The sequence below is a fragment of the Equus przewalskii genome, chromosome 10, assembly GCF_037783145.1.
Source record: "Equus przewalskii isolate Varuska chromosome 10, EquPr2, whole genome shotgun sequence".
NCBI classification, from domain to species: domain Eukaryota; kingdom Metazoa; phylum Chordata; class Mammalia; order Perissodactyla; family Equidae; genus Equus; species Equus przewalskii.
In genome coordinates this window covers 33,715,094-33,736,196 of record NC_091840.1, presented here as the reverse complement: position 1 = coordinate 33,736,196, position 21,103 = coordinate 33,715,094, and the positions used below count along the sequence as shown (strand labels likewise).

Below are 21,103 nucleotides of genomic sequence, written 5' to 3'. Positions count from 1 at the left end.
ATCAACAAAACAAAAAGACAACGCACCAATTGGGAGAAAATATCTGCAAATCATATACCCAACAAGGGGTTAATATCCAAAATATATAAAGAACTCATATAGCCCAACAACAAAAAAACAAACAAGCCAATCAAAAATGGCAGAGGATATGAACAGACATTTTTCCAAAGAAGATATACAGATGGCCAACAGGCACATGGAAAAATGTTCAACATCACTAATTATTAGTGAAATGCAAATCAAAACTACAATGATGGGGCCAGCCTGGTGGCACAGTGGTTAAGTTCACTTGCTCTGCTTCAGCAATCTGGGGTTTGTGGGTTCGGATCCTGGGCACAGATCTATGCACCACTCATCAAGCCATGCAGTAGTGGCATCCCACATACAAAAAAGAGGAAGATTAGCTACAGATGTTAGGTCAGGGCCAGTCTTCCTCACCGAAAAATAATAAATAAGCAAAAAGAGTGAAATGTCTCAGTTCTATGTTAAAAAAAAACTACAATGAGGTATCACCTTACACCTGATAGAATGGCTATAATTAAAAAGAGAAGAAATAACAAGCGTTGGAAAGGATGTAGAGAAAAGGGAATCCTTGCACACTGCTGGTGGGAATGCAAACTGATGCAGTCACTAAGGAAAACAGTATGGAGAATTCTCAAAAAATTAAAAATAGAAATACCATATGATCCAGCTATCACTACTGGGTATTTATCCAAAGAACATGAAATCAACAATTCAAAGAGATTTATGCAGTCTTACGTTCACTGCAGCATTATTCACAATAGTAAAGACATGGAAGCAACTCAAGTGCCCATCAACAGATAAATGGATAAAGAAGATGTGGTGTGTACACACACACACACACACACACACACACACACACACACACAATGGAATACTACTAAGCCATAAAAAAGACAAAATTGTGCCATTTGTGATAACATGGATGGTCCTGGAAGGTATTACGTTAACTGAAATAAGCCAGACAGAGAAAGACAAACACCATATGATTTCACTCATGTAGAAGATAAACAAACACATGGATAAGGAGAACCGACCAGTGGTTACCAGAGGGGAAAGGGGTGTGTAGAAGGGGAAAGGGGTAAAGGGGCACATATGTATGGTGGTGGATAAAAACTAGACTATTGCTGGTGAATACAATGCACTCTACATAGAAACTGATATATAATAATGTACATCTGAAATTTACACAATGTTATAAGCCAATATGACCTTAATAAAATAATTTTTAAAAAACAGCACTTTAGGGTCATTGTAAAGACTAAATGAGTTAATATATGTACAGCTCTCAAAAGAGTTTGACACTTAGTAAGTGTGCAATTAAGGTTAGTTGTTATTGACATCATCTATCGAAATTACAAATGTGTATACCGTATAACCCAATAATTTCATTTCTAAGAATGATTAAGTGTAAAGTGAAATGAACAAGTTTATTCAATGAGGCATTATTTGTCCTAGCAAAAGACTGTAAACAACTTAAATGTTACCAACAGAGGACAGAGGAGTGATTAAAGTATGGTACACTCATACAACGGAATACTAAGCAGCCATAATAAAGAATAAGTTCTTCATGTACAGTTATAGCACAATCTCTAGGAAATACTAAGTAAAAAAACAAAAACAAAAAAAAACCCATGGTACTGAAGAGTAAGTGTGTCACACTAACATTAATTTTAAATTCCAAGGGGTGAGCAGTAGAAGAAGAACATATAAATGTACATGCTTGTTGAAAGAAAGGAAAGAAAAAATAACATGTAAAAGCTCCTAATAGGAAGAGACTAAGATGTATGCAATGCCTATCTTTGACTCCTCAAACTCTTGGTGAAACGATGCAAAAGGTATTGACAATCAACATAACCTGAAAGTCAGATAAGTCCTGTAAAATGTTATGCAAGGCAATGTAGTGATCAAAACAAACAAAAACTACTATTTCAGATAGCTTGCATTTCTTCCAATAAAAGAGAACGTCTACGACATATATTACCATGCTGGAATATTATTTGCAATGTATTTAGGATGCCAAACAATTTAGAAGTTAAAAAGAAAACCATTACAATTAAGAGAAAAGGAAAACCTTCCTTTTCCTTTAAAGACATAAAGTTCCTACTTAAATCATCTAAATAAATAAAAGATGCAATTTTCACAGTTAATGTCAAATATACTGAAATTTACCACGAATTCCAAATTGGCTAAAATATAAATTTATTTGTCTCAAACCAAAATTTTAAAATAAACCCACAATAATCCCACTCTGACTTTCTTGATAATTGTATATTTAGGATTAGTGTAATAAGTAAATTATTATCTGCTTATAAAGTTTCAAAATAGCATGATAAAATTGAGGACCAAACAAAGCCAAATAAATACTTACCATACCACAAGATTAACAAACAGTAATTTTGCACCTAGAACACTACTGATATGACTGTGGCCAGGCTGCTTCTGCTATCACTATGAATAATCACCTTATAGGCCCTGACCCATAATTTAATTTATTATGATAAAAGATAATCTTATATAAGATATTATTTTATTAACAAAAGACAGAAATATATTTTATCTAATATTTATTATTTTATTACGGTGTAAAGGATATCATTCAAACCCACAGACCTTCTCCCTCCAAATCGCCATACTTTACCTGTGAAGTTTCCATTATATTGTTCCTTGTTCATTGCTACACGTCTCTGGTCACAATTTTTTCCATTCTCTGCCATTTCATAGATCAATAACTCTTGAGGAGCTAATAAAGCAAAATAAAATCCAGTGATAGATTTTATACTTCTGGTTTGCATCTAAGACTGAATACAGAAACAACATGGCAGTAATACCCCACATATGATTTAAATAATGTTTTTACACTTTTCTCTTTTATAATCAAGATTTGAATAATTTGTATAGAAACTACCTAACAGAGGTAGTAAAATTATAAAAGCCATGTAATTGTAACCTTTTCCAAACAGCTATTCCAGTGATTTTCCAGATTAAAATTTGGAGGCAATTTGTCCACAGAAGTAGTATATCAAATACTAGCAGCTTCAAATATTGATAAGCAATATGGTCTAAAGTCTATCTAATTTATAATTTAATATCATACACACTATCTACTCAAATTTTACCAATCTTTCACAGTCATTTTAGCATTATTATAAAAAAAATGGATTATATTACCAAACATGTCAAAAATGCTGACACACAGATCCAAGACCAATTTTATTTAGGAAACAATTCTACTGAAAAAAAAAAAATGATATGGGCATAATAGGTAAAATTTTTTAATGCTTAAGATAAGTTAAATATACTCTTTATACCATGCTTCAGAATACAGGTATGGGTGTAAATTTCTACTTTAAATCTCTGTATTACAACATATAAATTATGCTGACATATCATTCTACACAAAAACACCAGACTGCCTGTGACTGTATGATTCTTTCCATGTGTTAGTAAAACAAATCTTTCTATTCAAAAAGCACATCACTTCAATAAGTCTACAATGCTGAGTCCTTAATATACTTTGCATATCAGGAACCCTGCCAGACTTGTACTGAGGTGATTAGAATATGATATGGTCATGGGTTCAAACTTACTATACTTGTTAGTTGGAGCTATTTCACTCCTTGACTAAAATTCTACCTATAATTACTATTCTCAAAATTTATGTCTCATAAAGGAAAATAAGTGAAAGACTATCTAAAAAGATTGAAAAAAGAGCATACATTCATCACTGCAACAGAAGGTCTCTTCTTTTAGACACAATCCATTTGTGGACATCTTTGCCTTCATTTCTCAATAAGCAAATAAACATACAGAGAATTAAAATATAGACTTCCATTAGCATAGATGCTAATAAACATATAGAGAATTAAAGTATAGACTTCCATTAGCACAGATGGATAGTCTGGAGTAGATGATTACAAGATTTAAAGACTGAAAATCTGGATTTGCATTCCAGATTTGCCACTAACTAGTTGAGTGATCTTGACCAAGTCTCATTTTTTCTAGACCTTGATTTTCTAGATTTACAAAATGAGAACAAAAATCCTCACTTTCACAGGGTTGATGAAGATGAAAGAGAGTGTGTATGTTTGGGCACACACATGTGTTTATAAGTATAAATGGCAATACATCAAAAGGGCAGGAGGCATTTGAAGCAGTAAACCTAGAAACTGCCTATACTACAAAAACTACTTCATAGCACATGCCTCACTGCTAGAATATTAGTGTCTTTCATTCAACACTCATGTAAAAAGCTCTGAGGTCTGTAATGGGCACTGAAGATAAAAATATGAATGAGACAAGGTCCCTGTCCTCCAGAGGGTCAGTCTGGTAGGGAAGCCAGATGAGCACAAGACTTCAATTATAATATAATACAATAAAATAGATATACAGTACATAACTTAATGGGAAGAAAACAGGTTTTAGAGTCTAACAGAACTGGGTTCAAACCCAAACTTCACAAGTATCTACTCTATGACGTTGGGCAAGTTTCTAAATCTCTCTAAACATCAATTTCTCTAACTCATAAAATAGAGATAACACAACATATATCAAAGGGTTACTATGAGGATTAAATGAGGTAATATATATAAAATAATAATATATTGTCTCACCTTTCCTATGAACTCAATATATACTAGTCACGATGAGGAGGAGGAAGAAAGTACGGGAAAAAGTAGGGGAGCTCAGAAGACAATATATTCGAAGAGTTCACAGAAGTTGAAACTTTGATTCTGCAAACTTAAATCATACTTCTGTGAAGATGTTTTCAAAAGACAATATAGCCCAAGTAATTACAAAAAAAGAAAGATGATGGGGGTTGGCCCCGTGGCCTAGTGGTTAAGTTCAGCACGCTCTGGTTCAGCCGCCCAGGTTTGGATCCCAGGGGCACAGAGCTGTACCACTCATTGGTGGCTATGCTGTGGCAGCAACCCACATACAAAACAGAGGAAGACTGGCACAGATGTTAGCTCAGGGCAAATCTTCCTCAGCAAAAAAAAGAAAGATGAAGTTATTTTGTGAAAATCTCTAAGACCAGAGCATCACAATAGGTTCACAAAATGTAAATCTATTCCACAAATCATGTTTTCTGGGTTTTACTAATAAAGTTAACTGAGGATATTTGAAATGGACCACATAATAAAGGAGTTAAAGATTTTCCATCTTCCAATCATTCAGCTTGAAGCCATACTTAAGTTGTGTAAATATTTCAAACTGTATGGGTTCATATTCAGCCAAACTCTATAGGCAATTCATTTTAGGGATGAACAGCCATTCACCTACATCATAATAAATCAAATTTAATTAATTTGTGGGACAAAGACAAACAAGGCACAAAAGGGCTTGTGTTATGATGAAAACATTCTAAAACCTTTCCCCCTGCAAAACACTGTGATAATTGAGCTTATTTCCCCCGTTGTACTCTTTCCTATAGCATCACCTTTAAGATATAAAAGGAGTTTCAAGCATAACAACTTGAGTCCATTGAGTTCTTACTTATAACAATGGTATTATGCAATTATTCGAAGATGTTTTAAAAGATATTGCAACATGAATTTTCATTTGAGCAAATAATGTGTTCTTACACAATATGCTAAAAAAGAAAATAGCCTATTGACATTTCCTACTCAAAAACTTCTCTAGAAAACAAATTAGTCTGGAATTTTGTTTTGTAAGAAATAACCTAGGGAACAAAGTTATTTTCTTTTAATCAGTCTGCTTCTTCAAAAACAAAATAAATTCATTTTAAAAACAACTTGTGAAAAATTTTCACCATTCCCAAAAGAAAGAACTACAATATAAAGCCAAACATTCAAAGTAAAGAATTACTTGTGTTCTAAATAGTTAAGCTTATAAAAGCAACAAAACTTCCTTGAATTGTAATCATTTTTGAAAATATCTTACACTATTACTTGTCTTTTAAAATTCCCTTGAAAACATCCTTAATTCCTTTGTCCCCATTTTCCTCCATCACATATACACTTTGCAAAGCTGCAATGCCTCTGGAACAATCTCCATTCTTAAGGTCTGTCTGATCAGCTCAACGTAGCTGGAGAAAAATCATACAACTGCACAGCCACTTTAAATTCATGAATTCATTCAACAGATATTTATTAAGTCCTTACTATGTGATGGTTACTACTTGAGACGCCAAAGCTCAAATTTCAAATTGATGCTCATTCCTACTAACAAACTTTTTTTCACTCTAACAATTACCTCATTCCTTGTTCTCTCTCTTCAAACTTTTTCCCTTCTTACTCTCAGGCACTAACTTTGTTTCATTTTTTCATCAAGAAAGCAGACGGGGAATTCTCCAGTCTTTCTATTACTAAACCTACTAAATTGTCTACACCTTTACCCATGTTAGCATTCTTCTTCTCTTTACAACTGGGGCAGTGTCCTTTACCAGCAAAGGCTATCAGGTCAATACACATTCTGTATATCATCCCCACTCACTTTCTCAGAGACTTACCTCCTTCAGTTATCTCTTTCTGTGTCATCAATCTTCCCCCCTTACTGGATTAGTCTCATGAGCAAATAAGCATTAGCCAGCATTTCCCATTTCTCAGTCCTTTTTTATAGACAGATTTCTCAAGAGTTGCTTACATAGACAGAGTCTCCCCTTCCTCATCACCAAATCTCTGCCCAATCCATTGCAATATAACTTTTATCCCAACAAATTATAAGAAACTGTTTTTGTCAAGGTCACCAATGACTTCCACATTGCCAAATGCAATGGACACATCTTAATGAACCTTTTACCTTCACTCAACACAAATAACCACTCCCTTTCTCGAAATACTCTCTTTTCTTTCTATTTCTCTGGTCAGTCCATTGACAGCTCCTCCTGCCCCACTTCCTGGAGTTCTTCAAAGCGTGGTCCTAGGCTTCTTTTTGTGTTTTCTTTTTACTTGTTTATTTACTAGGTTATGATAGTTTACAACATTGTGAAATTTCAGTTGTACATTATTGTCAGTCATCTCATAGGTGCGCCCCTTCACCCTTTGTGCCTTCCTCCCACTGCCCTTCCCCCTGGTAAACACTAAATAGTTCTCTTTGTCCATGTGTTTCTCTTCCACATGAGTGGAATCATACAGTGTTTGTCTTTCTCTATCTGGTTTAGTTCACTTAACATAAGGTCCCTCAAGGTCCATCCATGTTGTTGTGAATGGGACAATTTTGTCATCCAAAAGAGGAAACTTTTTGTGTTTGATTTACACTCTCTCCCTAATGATGTCATCTATTCACACAGCCTTAAATATCCTCTACAATTCTCTCTCTTTCAGAAGTAGAATGATGTTCGATGTGACAATGGTTTATGAATATTCTGTAAAAATAAGTACAATCATAGAGGAGATCTTAGCATTCAAGCCTATCCTACCCCTATAATTCACAGATAAAGAAACTGAGTCTCAGAGGTAAACCTTCAGCCATGACTTGTACAATGTTACAGAACAAGTTAATGACAACCTGGAGGTAGGACCCAGATACAGGGTGGTCTCAAAATAGTAGGAAGTACATTTACCCATTGGTAAGATACCCCCAATCCCAAAACTAAATTTAAGATGATTTTTCTGAGAATTTTGAAAGAGACAAGTTCAATGAAGAGAAGTGAGGTAGGTAATATAAGAGCTGGTCCATAAATATGACTTAAAAGTTGAAGGCTCAACTCAATTCTCATCAAGTTGGTGTACGGGTGGGTGTGAGTTTTCTATGTTAAACTAGGAGGTATTACTAGACTGGGATAATAACTGTACAATTATTAACTATACTGGATGAAAAAAACAATTTAAGGTGGCTGGTTCTATGATAAAAGCAAGGTTCAATAAGACAAAAATGGTAAATATATCTCCAGGATAGTGCAGCAGACTTACAAATCTCGTATCTATGGGGAACATAGCACCATGACTATCACAGGCCTTTGATTATCTTGCCATCCACCTTTGTTTGACTGAAAGATCACCAAATAATACTTTGATTATAACCTGGTTTCCCAAGTAGATTAGTCTGAACTGCTTTTACTGAAAATACTTCTGACACACAAGGTGTGGGTTTTTTCCACACCAACGACCAATTTTGCAACTCTCCAGACACCACCTGGGTTTCCCTACAGTTCAATTCAATTCTAACAGTAACTACAGAGTTAGCATCAGACTACATAGGCTTAAGGGCTCAGTTCCACAAGACTTCTCTCACTTCAGATGCCAGTCTCAAGGATTAGGTACCCATCCTTCTGTCCAACTTGGCTAGAAAGTTGGGAGTTCCCTCAACCTTCTCTGTTCAGTTCGATAATTTACTAAAACTCAGGAACTTAGGAAAACAGTTTACTTACTGTTACTGATTTACTATAAAGGATACAACTCAGGAATAGCCAAATGGAAGAGATGCATAAGGCAAGGTATAGGAGACGGGTATGGAACTTCCATGCCTCTCCGGGACACACCTCCTCCCAGGACCTCAATGTGTTCACCAACTTGGAAGCTCTCCAAACTCCATCATTTAGGGGATTTATGGAGGTTCTATTATGTAGCCTTGATTGATTAAATCATTGGCCACTGGTGAGTAACTCAATCTCTAACCCCCTCTCCTACCCAGAGGTCAAAAGTTCCAAACCTCTAAGCATGCCTTGGTCTTTCTGGTGACCAGCCCCCATCCTGGAGGTATCCAGGGACCTGCCAAAAGTTGCCTCATTAGAACAAAAGATGCGCCCATCACTCAGAAAAATTCCAAGAGATTTAGGAGCTTTGCATCAGGAACCAGGGACAAAGACCAAATATATATTTCTTATTATGCCACAAGTACTCTATAAGGAGAGAATACACTTGTTATGGGCTGAATTGTGTACCCTCTCCCCTAAAAATTCATACATTGAAGCCCTAACCCCCAATGAGACTGTATTTGTAGTTGGGGCCTTTAAGAAAGTAATTAAGGTTAAATGAGGTCATAAGAGTGGGGCCCTAATCCAACAGGACTGCTGTCCTTATTAGAGGAGAAAAGAGATATCAGAGACCTCTCTCTCTCCATGCACACAGAGGAAAGGCCATGTGAGGACCAACAAGAAGGCAGCTGTCTACAAGTCAGGAAGAGAGGCCTCATCAGAAATCAACCCTGCTAGCACCTTAATTTTGGACTTCCGGCTTCCTGAACTGTGAGAAAATAAATTTCTGTTGTTTAAGTCAATCGGTCTCTGGTATTCTGTTATGGTAGCCCTAGCAGACTAATATAATGCTGGTTAGTATAAACAATGAGAACCAGATCACAGGATAGTAATATTTCTCTTGGTAACATTAATAAATTAGTATTCTGGCTTATGAATTTGGTTAGATAATTTCATCCTCTGGACTTCATTCAGATATATGGTTACTACTTCAAATTTCTAAAGTACAAAGCTGAGGATCAGACACTGAAATATGGCATCTATACCAAGATCCAGATGCTCTGAGTGGACTTTACCGTGTAAGCCAGCCTATCTTTTATCCAAGAAATACCCTATATACTTCACTGCATGTGTTTTCAAATTGCAACAGTGACTACTTAATCTAGCATCAACATACCCTGTTAATCTTACTCATTATCATTTTCATCATTATATAATGATCAATTTTATAGAGAAACAGGAGAAACTGGTGCTCCAAAGCTGCCAATATATCTTGATTGATTTGAGACCAAATCAGGGCAAGCAGCATTTGGACTAGGTATTTCACCTGTACTCCACACTCTAGGACTGAATGCATCCACTGTATTCTCCTTCTGTTTTTCCTCCCAGCTGAAAGCAGCTTAATTTCTTTGGAGCTAAAAGAATCCTACCAAAATCACTTACTAGTGCATGACCTTGGGTAAGTAATTTAAGCCTTTGCACTTGAGTTTATTTGTAAAATATCCCCATTCCTATTTTCACGTCATCCTTAAATGTTTTTTGTGTTGCTTTGGGGGACTCTCAGTAATTTAGTTTCTCTACTTCAAGAGAAGTTATATATAATTGTCCTGCACAGTGACTGGCACTTAGCAGGCACTTAAGGTTAGCTTCTCCACAGCTTTTTCATGAAAGTCACAATTTTCAAAAATAATTGTAGTGAATATTACCTTGAGTATTCACCTATAGGCACTTGTTTTCCATATTTCTATAATATAAAAGAGCCTGCATAAGTGGTTTCCACAGAAGCATCCACAGAATCAGAAAATCTTAGTTTGTTACGTTGCACAACAAAAATGAATTATGTTTCATCAACCCAAACATTTTGAAAAGTACTAAAAGGACAATCTGTTAAAAATTATTATGGGGTTGGGGCTGGCTTTGTGGCCGAGTGGTTAAGTTCAAGTGTTCCACTTTGGCAGCCCAGGGTTTGACCTGTTCGGATCCTGGGTGCGGACATGGCACCACTCACCAGGCCGGGCTGAGGCGGCGTCCCACATGCCACAACTAGAAGGACCCACAACTGAAATATACAACTATGTACTGGGGGTATTTGGGGAGAAAAAGGAAAAAAAAATCTTAAAAAAAATGTTTATTATAGGGTAAAGGCTCTAGCCTACGTAGCTAAGGTAAGATGAAGTAATCATTTTTAAGGACAGTCACTTTTCTCAGTTCAATGAAGTAGCATTAATTTTAGAAATCTGTGATGAAACAACGTCAGTCAGATTCCTAGATGTGAGAATACACCCAAAGTACTCCTAGCCTGTTTAAAGGATTGAAATCTCCTCAAACAGGAGATTTTACACATATTCTAACACATATTCCTGACATTCAATGGAGCTTACGTTGCAGCGAGAATGTTGTAATGTTGATTTTAACAACATGCTAGATCTAAGTTAGTTTTGTTTGTAAGAATGCAGTTGTTGAATAAACTTTGTAGATCTGCGGATGGGATAAGAAGACAAAAATAGGAAAGAAACAATTCAAACATCAAATAATGATTTTCACTGTCAAGATGTATCTGGATACAGGAAATACTTCAAAACGCTGTAACTAGCAGATTTTAAATACAGCTCAAGCATTTAAAATAAAAAGTTGATATTAAAGCATGTGCAGTTTTTTATTTGTTTCTGGCAGAAGCGCTTAGAAAATACTGCTAAAAACAGCTCACAAAGGTTCTTTGTAGGCTGTACATCCAGTGCTAAGACTATAATACTCCATTCATTTTAAACACTTGCTACACTTGTAATGCAAAAACAATGTGAAACTAAATCACTGTGAGTTCCCCAAAGCAACACAAAAAACATTTAAGGATGATATGAAAATAGCAACTCCCTGAGTAATATAAGAGTTATTGGAGAATTTAACCGGATGAAAAGGAAAAGAATATAAGAGCAATGAAGCCATTGATTCTAATTTTCCTGGCCACTATATTCCAAAATCAAATGAACATACTTCCTTTATTTTTTTCTCACTTCCTCTTAAGAAAATCATCTATCCAAATGATTCTACTTTCTCACAAAATTATTGTCAGCTTTCCCAATAGAACACATTATTCTTCATACAAGGCATACAAAGACAGTCAATTTGAGTATTACACCCTTCAGTAACCTTTCCTGCTGTCAAAAGTGTGCATCCTTTTTAATTGGATTATTTAGTACATTCAGTCACACACTACTCCAAAAATAGCTGTAGATTTCCTTAAAACTATTAAGATTAAAAAATTGCAATTTATTCTTGGAAACTTAATAAATAATTTAAGCTAAGGGTAATATATCTTGATCAGTGAGGCTTTATACTTGTGCAAGGGTAGAAAGCCAAAGATAATTCAAAAAACCATGCACAATATCAGAGTAACTATCGGATCATCTGACTCTCAGAGTCAGAGAGTATCTACCACATGATTGTGACAGTTCAAGAATGTGTTCTCTGACCCATTAGTGGTTACCAGAGGGAAAGGGGGTTGGGCGGTGGGCGAAATGGGTAAAGGGGCACACACATATGGTGACGAATAAAAATTAGACTATTGGTGGTGAGCACAATGCAGTCTACACAGAAACTGGTAAATAATAATGTACAAATGAAATTACACAATATTATAAACCATTATGAACTCAATAAAATAACTGGAAAAATAAAAGAATCTGTTCTCTGAAAATTCATTATTTGAATGAGAACATACGAAAAAAATTCCTTGAATCTTTTTGAGTTTTCTAAAGTCTTGGGGAATTAGACAAATTAAAACACCAAGTTAGTAGACAATTTAAAAGCATTCAAAATCTAAATAAGTCTCCCAATAATGGGTTAGCAGGTTATGAGGGTATATATTTCTGGCCTAAAATGTCCCTCAACTTAATTGAGTGAAGTGTAAAATGCATTCAACTCATCACAGTCTTCTAATTGTTGAAAAAGGCCACTGCTCCAGATCTGATTTTTAATTAGATAAAATTTTAAGTAAAAATGCAAATTTTAAAAAGATACAATCTGGATGACACTTGAGGGACTCCCTTTTTGAGAGTCTGATAGGTTTTGCGGAAGGTTTCTTAATCTCTCACTTCTAATATGTAAAAATACCATTTTATGTTTCTTTGTGTAAAAACATGATTTTATTTTCATGGGAAAAAATGCATAACATAAAATTACAGCTTGAAAAACCTCATTTCTCATTTTCTCTCAATCTCCTTCTAAATGTTCAATCAGTTTTTCATAACCAATACAGTCTTAGCAAAACATTTCCACCAAAAAGATGGGGGAGTAAGTAAGGTCAAGAATTAAGATAGCTCTTTCATCTTGGCTGCCGACATGCAATCCACACTGAGGAAGACCCAGAAACTTCGGGGCCATGTAAGCCATGGTCAGGGTTGTATCAGCAAGCGCCAGAAGTACCCAGCAGGCTGGAGCAATGCTGGTGGCATGCATCACCACAGGATCAACTTCAACCGCATTACTTTGGGAAAATTGGTATGAGGCATTACCACTTAAAGAGGAACCTGAACTTCTGCCCAGTTGTCAATCTTGATAAACTGTGGACCTTGGTCAGTGAGCAGATACAGGTAAATGCTGCCAAAACCAAGACTGAAGCTGCTCCTATCATTGATGCAGTACAATCTACTACAAAGTTCTGGGGAAGGGTAAGCTCCCAAAGCAGCCTGTCCCAAAGCAGAAGAGCTGAGGAGAAGATTGGGGGATGGGGGGGGGGGGTGTGTGTGCTGTGTCCTGGCAGCTTGAAGCCACATGGAAGGAGGTTCATTAAATGCTAAGTGCTTAAAAAAAAAAAAATTAAGGGGGCTGGCCCAGTGGCACAGCGATTAAGTTCGCACGTTCCGCTTCTCGGCGGCCCAGGGTTCACTGGTTCAGATCCTGGGTGTGGACATGGCATCATTTGGCAAAAAGCCATGCTGTGGTAGGCGTCCCACATATAAAGCAGAGGAAGATGGGCATGGATGTTAGCTCAGGGCCAGTCTTCCTCAGCAAAAAGAGGAGGATTGGCGGTAGTTAGCTCAGGGCTAATCTTCCCTCCCCCCCCCCCAAAAAATTAAGATAGTAAAAGAAGTAACAGTCACGAGTTGGGAGATTTAGAATATCACTTTATGTCCCTGATTCTCTTTCTTCATCCAGTTATCAGGCACATGGAGTAAATGATTGCCTTTATTTTCTTCCTATTCTAATAGTCTAAGAATTCTACCCAGCCCAAGGCTGGGATTTTGGATTTATGTAATAATAACTACTTCTGTATAGTGATTTATAGTTTACATATAGATTAGCTAAGATGATGCTAACAACCCTTTGTAGGGAACAGTTATTTTTATCCTTGCTTTCTACAAATGAGAAATTGAGGGCTCAAAGGGCCCCAAAGAGCAATTCAGCAGCATATAAATGGCAAAGTGAGAGTTCAACCTTACACAAAACCAAATTCAGTGCTTCTTCTACTACACAAAACAGTCGGTGAGAGCATTTTCAATTCTCACCAAGGAAACCTGGAGTCACAGATTAAAAAAGACAAAAAAATAGTCCCGAAGGTTTAGCTTGTCCTGGTATTTACAAATGTTCCTCATTACTAGAATTAAGAGAACACCCATCTCTATTGATTCTCACTATTTAAACTGACAGTCATGAAAATCAGATGACTTTACCTTTGTCTCTTTTGTCATTTCTTTGTAGGTTATTACTGTTTCTGTATTTCTCTGATGAAATTTTAAATTCAGACTGCTTAATAGACCTCCCTACTTTATTACCCCTAAATACCTGGGAATATAAACTAGCCTATACAAGTAGTTAATAACACAATAAGTTTGATCACAGAATATTTTCAAATGACAAAGGTACATACTTCAGATTAGTTATAGCAAAATGAAGAATTTGATTCAGATAATTCTAAAATTTATGATCTATGAAACAGAATTTTTTTATTATCCACTATTTGGGAAAATACTAGAACCTACCACATGTTCTCCATCTATTAAAATAATAGCAATGTCTCCACTCCACTCATTAAGATGGATAACTGGAGATAACTGTGGGTACTTCGGTGATTCAACACTTACTGAGACCAGAATTATTGCAGCACTTTTGACACTGTTGAACTGTCATTCTTTGCCCACTTTAAAGGCTACTTTGGGTTTCATTTTCTCTTAAATATTAAAAAGCTTCCCAATAATATTCACTAAGGACCTTTACTTCTATCTTAAGAAAATTAGAACCGAGTAGATAAATTATGGTGTAATTATTTGTATCAACAAATTCTTAGCATCCAAATGGCTTCATGATAGGATTCTATAAATAATAAACTAACACAGTGCTCTTGGAAAATGTAAATTAGACTTTTCAGTAATGTTTATTATGTGAAGTCAGGTACATGTACTAGGAACTCTCAACCCTTCCTCTCCATAAAAACTAGATTGGACATATTCTTTGAGATATCACTGGTCTCACAAAGGGAGAGGGAGTCTTCAAGGTCCCCTTCTCTCCCTCCAAAAAATAAGCAAACTATACAACAGACCCAGAGAGACTGGATGGTCCAAGAGTGAGGGTGGTTGTGAGGCATGGTGTGAACAGAAGGGAACCTAAGCAATGGGAAGGAAACTAATAGGAGCAACTGGCAGTTGGGAGGGCCAAGGCCACCCTGAGACAAGATTCCTATAGCAACATCTCTGTAGGAAGACTGAACTGTGGAGGTGGGAGACTGAATTTGTGACTTTCTCTCTGGACTAAAACCCGTGAAGAAAAACAGACTACGTCACCCCAAAAATGCCACTTTGGCATGTTGAATATTTTGAATTAAAGGGACTTAAGAAATGGCAGGTACAAGAAGGACACTCTGACTCTCCTTTTTCTTCCTAAAAGCAGGAGAAAAAACTCCTATAAGAAAGGTATCCTCCCTGTACCAAGAGGAAGGCAGACATTCTTATCACCAGAGATGGGGAATTTGCTGCTGATAAATCTGTACAAATAAACCCTGTTAATCTAACCCTTACATCCCTCACCATTTACTACCCTTAGCCCAAACCTCTTTGTCTTATTAATTCTTGACAAATTTATTGTTTCTTTGTCTAAAAGGTAAAAAAGTTCCCTTCTCTGGTCACTTCTTCAGGTCCTCAATCTCTTGTGAAGACTCCCATTTACATGTAAAAAATTTAGTAAAATTTGTATGCTTTTCTCCTGTTAATCTGTCTTATATCAGTTTAATTCTTAGGTCCAGCCAGAGACCCAAAGAAGGTAGAGAATTTTTCTTTCCCTACACCTACAAGGGCCGCTGATGTGGTCCCAAGTCAGAGGTGCCTTTCTAGCTCTACACAGAAGCAGAAGCTAACCCTCTTTGCAAATTAGGTACACTGGACTCCCACAGAATAAAACCAATAAATAAACTCACAAAGGTACTAGAAAGCAAGCCATTATGAGCATAGAAACCCCCCATCTCCTACCCCTTCAGAAGGACAAGAAAAACTGATAGTAGAGATTCAAGTGCAGAATAAATATATTACAGAATAGCTATGTATAAAATGTTTACAGAACAAAGGACGCAATTACAAAGATGAGCACACAACAAAAACTATCACAACTAAATAAATTTGAAGGGAAGAAAAGCAAATGGAACTTCTAGATACAAAATATTTAACTGTTGAAATTAAAAATCAATGGATGGATTAAACAGCAGTTCAGACACAGATGAAGTGAACCTGATGAGCTATCCAGGGAATTTATTAAGACTGCAGCAGAGATAAGGGGGCAAACAAGCAAATAAGAGACACAGAGGACAGAGTGAGAAGACCTACCACTATTTAATTGGAATCCCAGAAGAATAGAAAGCATGGAAGAAATGTAAAATTAAAAAAGATACAGGCCTAAAATGACCAGAATTGGAAACACGAAGGCCTAATTTTTCCAGAAATGAGTCCATCGATCTAGGAAGAACAATATATGCCAAGTAGAACAAATAAAAATAAATCCTATCCAGAAACACTGCAACTAAACCACAGAACATTAAAGCAAAGAGATCCTGATCTTGAAAGAAATAAAAAAGAAGGGACAGATTGCTGAAAGTGGAAGAACAGTTAGAATGAAAGCAGAATTCTCAGCAGCAACAATGAAAGCCAAAAAACAACAGAATAACATCATTAGATTTTTGAGATAAAATTGCTAGTCTAGAATTGTGTGCCCAACAAAATAAAGACATTAATAGTAAGCAATAAATGAGGGAGTTCACCACCAGTTCTGCTGAAAAAAGAAATTTCTAAAGAATATTCTGTAAGAAGAAAGCAATATGGGGCTGGCCCAGTGGCGCAACAGTTAAGTTTGCACATTCCGCTTCGGCGGCCCAGGTTCGCTGGTTCAGATCCTGGGTGCGGACATGGCACCGCTTGGCAAAAGCCATGCTGTGGTAGGCGTCCCACGTACGAAGTAGAGGAAGATGGGCATGGATGTTAGCTCAGGGCCAGTCTTCCTCAGCAAAAAGAGGAGGATTGGCAGCAGATGTGAGCTCAGGGCTAATGTTCTTAAAAAAAAAAAAGAAGAAGAAAGCAATAATCCCCCCTAATTGGCTGACATATAATAAGAAATGTAGAAAAATAAAATGGTAAAGGTAAAGGTAAATAAAAACAAGTATTGTATAAAATAATAAAAGTGTCTAATTTGTGACAGTTTTTAAAAGTACTGAAATTTGGACAATGGTATATAAACCAGGAAAAGATAAGAGCTAAAGTATTCTAAAGTTGGGGACCATAAAAATAGTACTTGATAGAAACAAGTCCAAATAGTCCAAATGTGTCAATAATCAAAATAAACATAACTAGATTAAACTCATCACTTTAAAAACAGACTGCAAGTTAAGTGAAATAAGCCAGACAGAGAAAGACAAACAACATATGATTTCACTCATGTGTGGAGGATAAACTAACACATGGACAAAGGAACAGTTTAGTGGTTACCAGAGGGGAAGGGGGTTGGCGGTGGGTACAAGGGGTGAAGGGCACATTTATATGGTGACTGACAAATAATAATGCACAACTGAAATTTCACAATGTTATAAACTATTATGACCTCAATAAAATAAAAATTTTTTTAAAAAACACAGACTGCGAATTGTGTTTTTTAAAAATCCATGCTTTTTTATAAGGACATAGAAAGAGAAAAGACAAATTCATTATTAGGGACACAGAATATAATGATTAAATGTTCAACTCACCAGGAAGATATAACAATTCTAAACTTGAATGCACCTAATAGAATACAGTATCAAAATTTATAACATAAAAATTGATAAAAATACATGCAGAAATGGATAAATCCAAGTTATACCAGCAGATTTCAAAATAACAGTTAATTATTGACATTTCAAAGCAAACAGAAAACAGAACAAGACATTTAGCAAAGACAGAAGATTTTAATAATACAGTTAAGAAATAAAATGTAGGGAGGGATAGGTATAAGATTCAGCATCTCATAATTAGAGAATATAGATTTTTTCATAAGCCACTTATCATGATTAAGCAAAGAAATGTCTCAACAAATTCCAAAGAATTGACATCATACATCACATTCTCTGATAACCCAGAAATTACATCGAACTTTAGTAACAAAAATATAAAATCTGTATATATTTAGAAGTTAATGCACATAGTTCTAAATAACTATGGGCAAAATAAGAGAAAACTGAAAAATGCTCAGAACTACTAGAACCAATAAGTGAATTTAGCAAGGTCACAGGATAAAAGGTCAAAACCAATGCTCTTTCTATTACATACTTGGAATAAACAATTTGTTAAATTTTTAAAAATTTCATTTACAATAGCATCTGAAAACATGAAATACTTAGAGCTAAGTTTAGCAAAATACATACAAGACCTATTCTTAAAAAAATAAGAAAAGAAATTACAGAGGACCTAAGTAAATGGGGAAATATACATGTCCATCCTTTGGAAGACTCAATATTGTTACTATCGCAATTTCCCTCAAACTGATATATAGGTTTAATACAATCTCAATCAAAACTCAAGCAGCCTTTTTTTTTTAAATCAAAAGTGACAACTGGATTCAAATTTATATGGAAATGCAAAGAACTTAGAGTAGCTAAAACAATTTAGATAAAGAGCAAGGTTGGAAGACTTGCACTAATTGGCTTCAAGACTTACTATAAAACTATAGTAATCTGACAGAGTGGGTATGGCAAAAGGACAGCCCTAGATCAATGGAACAGAATAGAGAATACAGAAATAGACTCACATACACAGGGTCAATTAATTTTTTTTTTTTTGAGTAAGATTAGCCCTGAGCTAACATCTGTGCCAATCCTCCCCTTTTTGCTGAGGAAGACTGGCCCTGAGCTAACATCTGTGCCTATCTTCCTCTACTTTATACACGGGATGCCTACCACAGCATGGCTTGCCAAGCAGTGCCATGTCCACATCCGGGATCCGAACCGGCGAACCCCAGGCCGCTGAAGCAGAACGTGCGAACTTAACCACTGCGCCACCAGGCTGGCCCCAGGGTCAATTAATTTTTAACAAAGAAACAGGCAATTTAATGGTAAAAGGAAAGTATTCTCAACAAATGGTACCAGAATAACAATATTCTTATGAAAAAATGAACATCGACTCATCTCTCCTATGCAACAACTGATTTGAAATGGATCATAGGTCTAAATGTAAGAACTAAAACTATAAAGCTTCTAAGAAAAGAACAGGAGAAAATCTTTGCAATCTTGGGGTAGACTAATATTTCTTAGGACTTAAAAAGCATGCACCCATTTAAGAGAAAAAATTGATAAATTGTACTTTATCAAGTTTAAATACTTTCGCTCTTTGAAGCACATTGTCAAAAAAACCATAAAGGTAAGCCACAGAATGAGAGGAAATACTTGCAATACAAATATCTGCCAAAGTTCTTGTATTCAGAGTATATACATCTCTCTCTATAAGTCATAGTAATAAATAATGAAGGTACGTTGTATAGGTATGGAGACAGACAAACTGATCAAGAATCAGAAAAGAGGGCCCCTCAAAAGACTCTTGTCATTTGGAACTCTACAAGACAGACATGGCAAGATAGATCAGTGGGGAAAGGAGAGACTATTCAAATTGGTTATCCATACAAGAAAAGAAACTTTGGATCCTTACTTTGAACCTTGCGCAAAATTCAGTTCCAAATAGATTGAAGATTTAAGAGTCAAAAAGCAAAACTTTTAAAAGAAAACATAAATACCCTTCTGCTTTGGGGAAGGAAGGATTTCTTAAGACAAACAAAAGAGCTATCCATGAGGAAAAGACTGGTAAATTGGACAACATGAAATTAAAAATTAAATTCATCACAAGACATCTTAAGTGAAAAGATAAACCAGAGAAACACATAACTGAAAAGGACTAGTAGGTAGATTATATATAGAGTTTAAAATATTAAGAAAAAGACAAATAACCCTACAAAATTAAAACAGGCAAAAGACATGAAGAGGTATTTCATAGCAGAAGAAATATGTATGGCCAACAATGAAGATATCTACTTGACTTCACTGACAATCAAAAAATATAAATCAAGATCACAGTGAGATACCATTTGTATCCATTTATCTTTTGTCGTATAACAACTTAGCTCCAAACCTTAGTGAGTTAAAAACTCATTCAACATTTCTCATGATTGTATTAGTTAGGTTGGGCAGTTCTGGTGTGGGCTAGCTTGGCTCTTGGGCGAGGCAGGTCTCAGCTGGGGTGCCTTGTCTTTGCTCCACATGGTCTCCTATGCCCCAGCAAGTTAGCCTGGACGTTTTTCACACGGTGCGTTCAGTGTTCCAAAGAGCAGTAAGAGAAGACAGGCCCCAATGTGTAAGTGCTTTTCAAGCCTCTGCTCGTGTCACAGTTGCTAATGTCCCCTTGGCTAAAGCAAGTCATATAGCCAAGGACAGAGTCAAGGAATGGAGTAACAGACTCTAGAAGTAAAATCATATTGCAAATGGATATGCATACAATGATGAGAAGAATTTGTGACCATTTTGCAATCCATCTACTTAATTTTACAATCCATCACACCATTCTTACACGTATTCCTTTGGCAAAAATTAGGAAGGATGACAACAGCAAAGTCTGGGAAACAACTTGTAAAATTGAATACTGGCATACTCTAATGCTAGCAACTCTGTGCCTATGTAAATAGCCAAAAGAACCTCTTGTACATGTGAAGAGTTGAAATGTAAAATAGTATTTTTAGCAACATTGGTCTTAAAAAAGCTATAAACAACTCCAATGTCCATTGTTAGGAGAAAACATAAGGAAATTCAGGTACAGTTACACAATGAAATATTATATAGCAGTGAAAATGAATTGTTCATTTACTCATTTAATATTTACTGAGTACATACTATGTGCCAGGCATAGTTTGAGATGCTAGAGACAGCAGTGAACAAAAATTCAAACACACATCAGATAGTGAGAAGTGCTACAGTGAAAAATAAAGAAATTTGTTATGTGTACATATGTATGTGTTTGTGTACAATTTTTAACAGGGTGGATAGAGAAGCTTTCTCTGAGAATTTGACCTTAGAGAAGAGCCATGAAAAAATATGAGGAAGAGTGCTGTAGGTAAAGAGAAAAAAAAAGTGCAAAGACTTTGAGGCAGGAGTCTGCCTGGCATGTTTCACTTACCAATAGTTATTAAGGTTACTGATAAATTCAAATATTTAAATTC

The 21,103-nt window shown here is 35.9% G+C and overlaps 1 protein-coding gene across 3 annotated transcripts in view; it reads right to left on the bottom strand.

The window, feature by feature from the left end:
• The window catches only part of VMP1 (vacuole membrane protein 1), a 125,512-nt gene that overhangs the window by 98,252 nt on the left and 6,157 nt on the right, over positions 1-21,103 (bottom strand). For all 3 annotated transcript variants that reach the window (XM_008541411.2, XM_070562344.1, XM_070562343.1), the window contains exon 2: positions 2,663-2,764. In XM_008541411.2, the coding sequence (XP_008539633.1) occupies positions 2,663-2,738 (76 nt within the window). In that variant the 5' untranslated portion in view covers positions 2,739-2,764. The remainder of the gene's footprint in view (positions 1-2,662; positions 2,765-21,103) is intronic.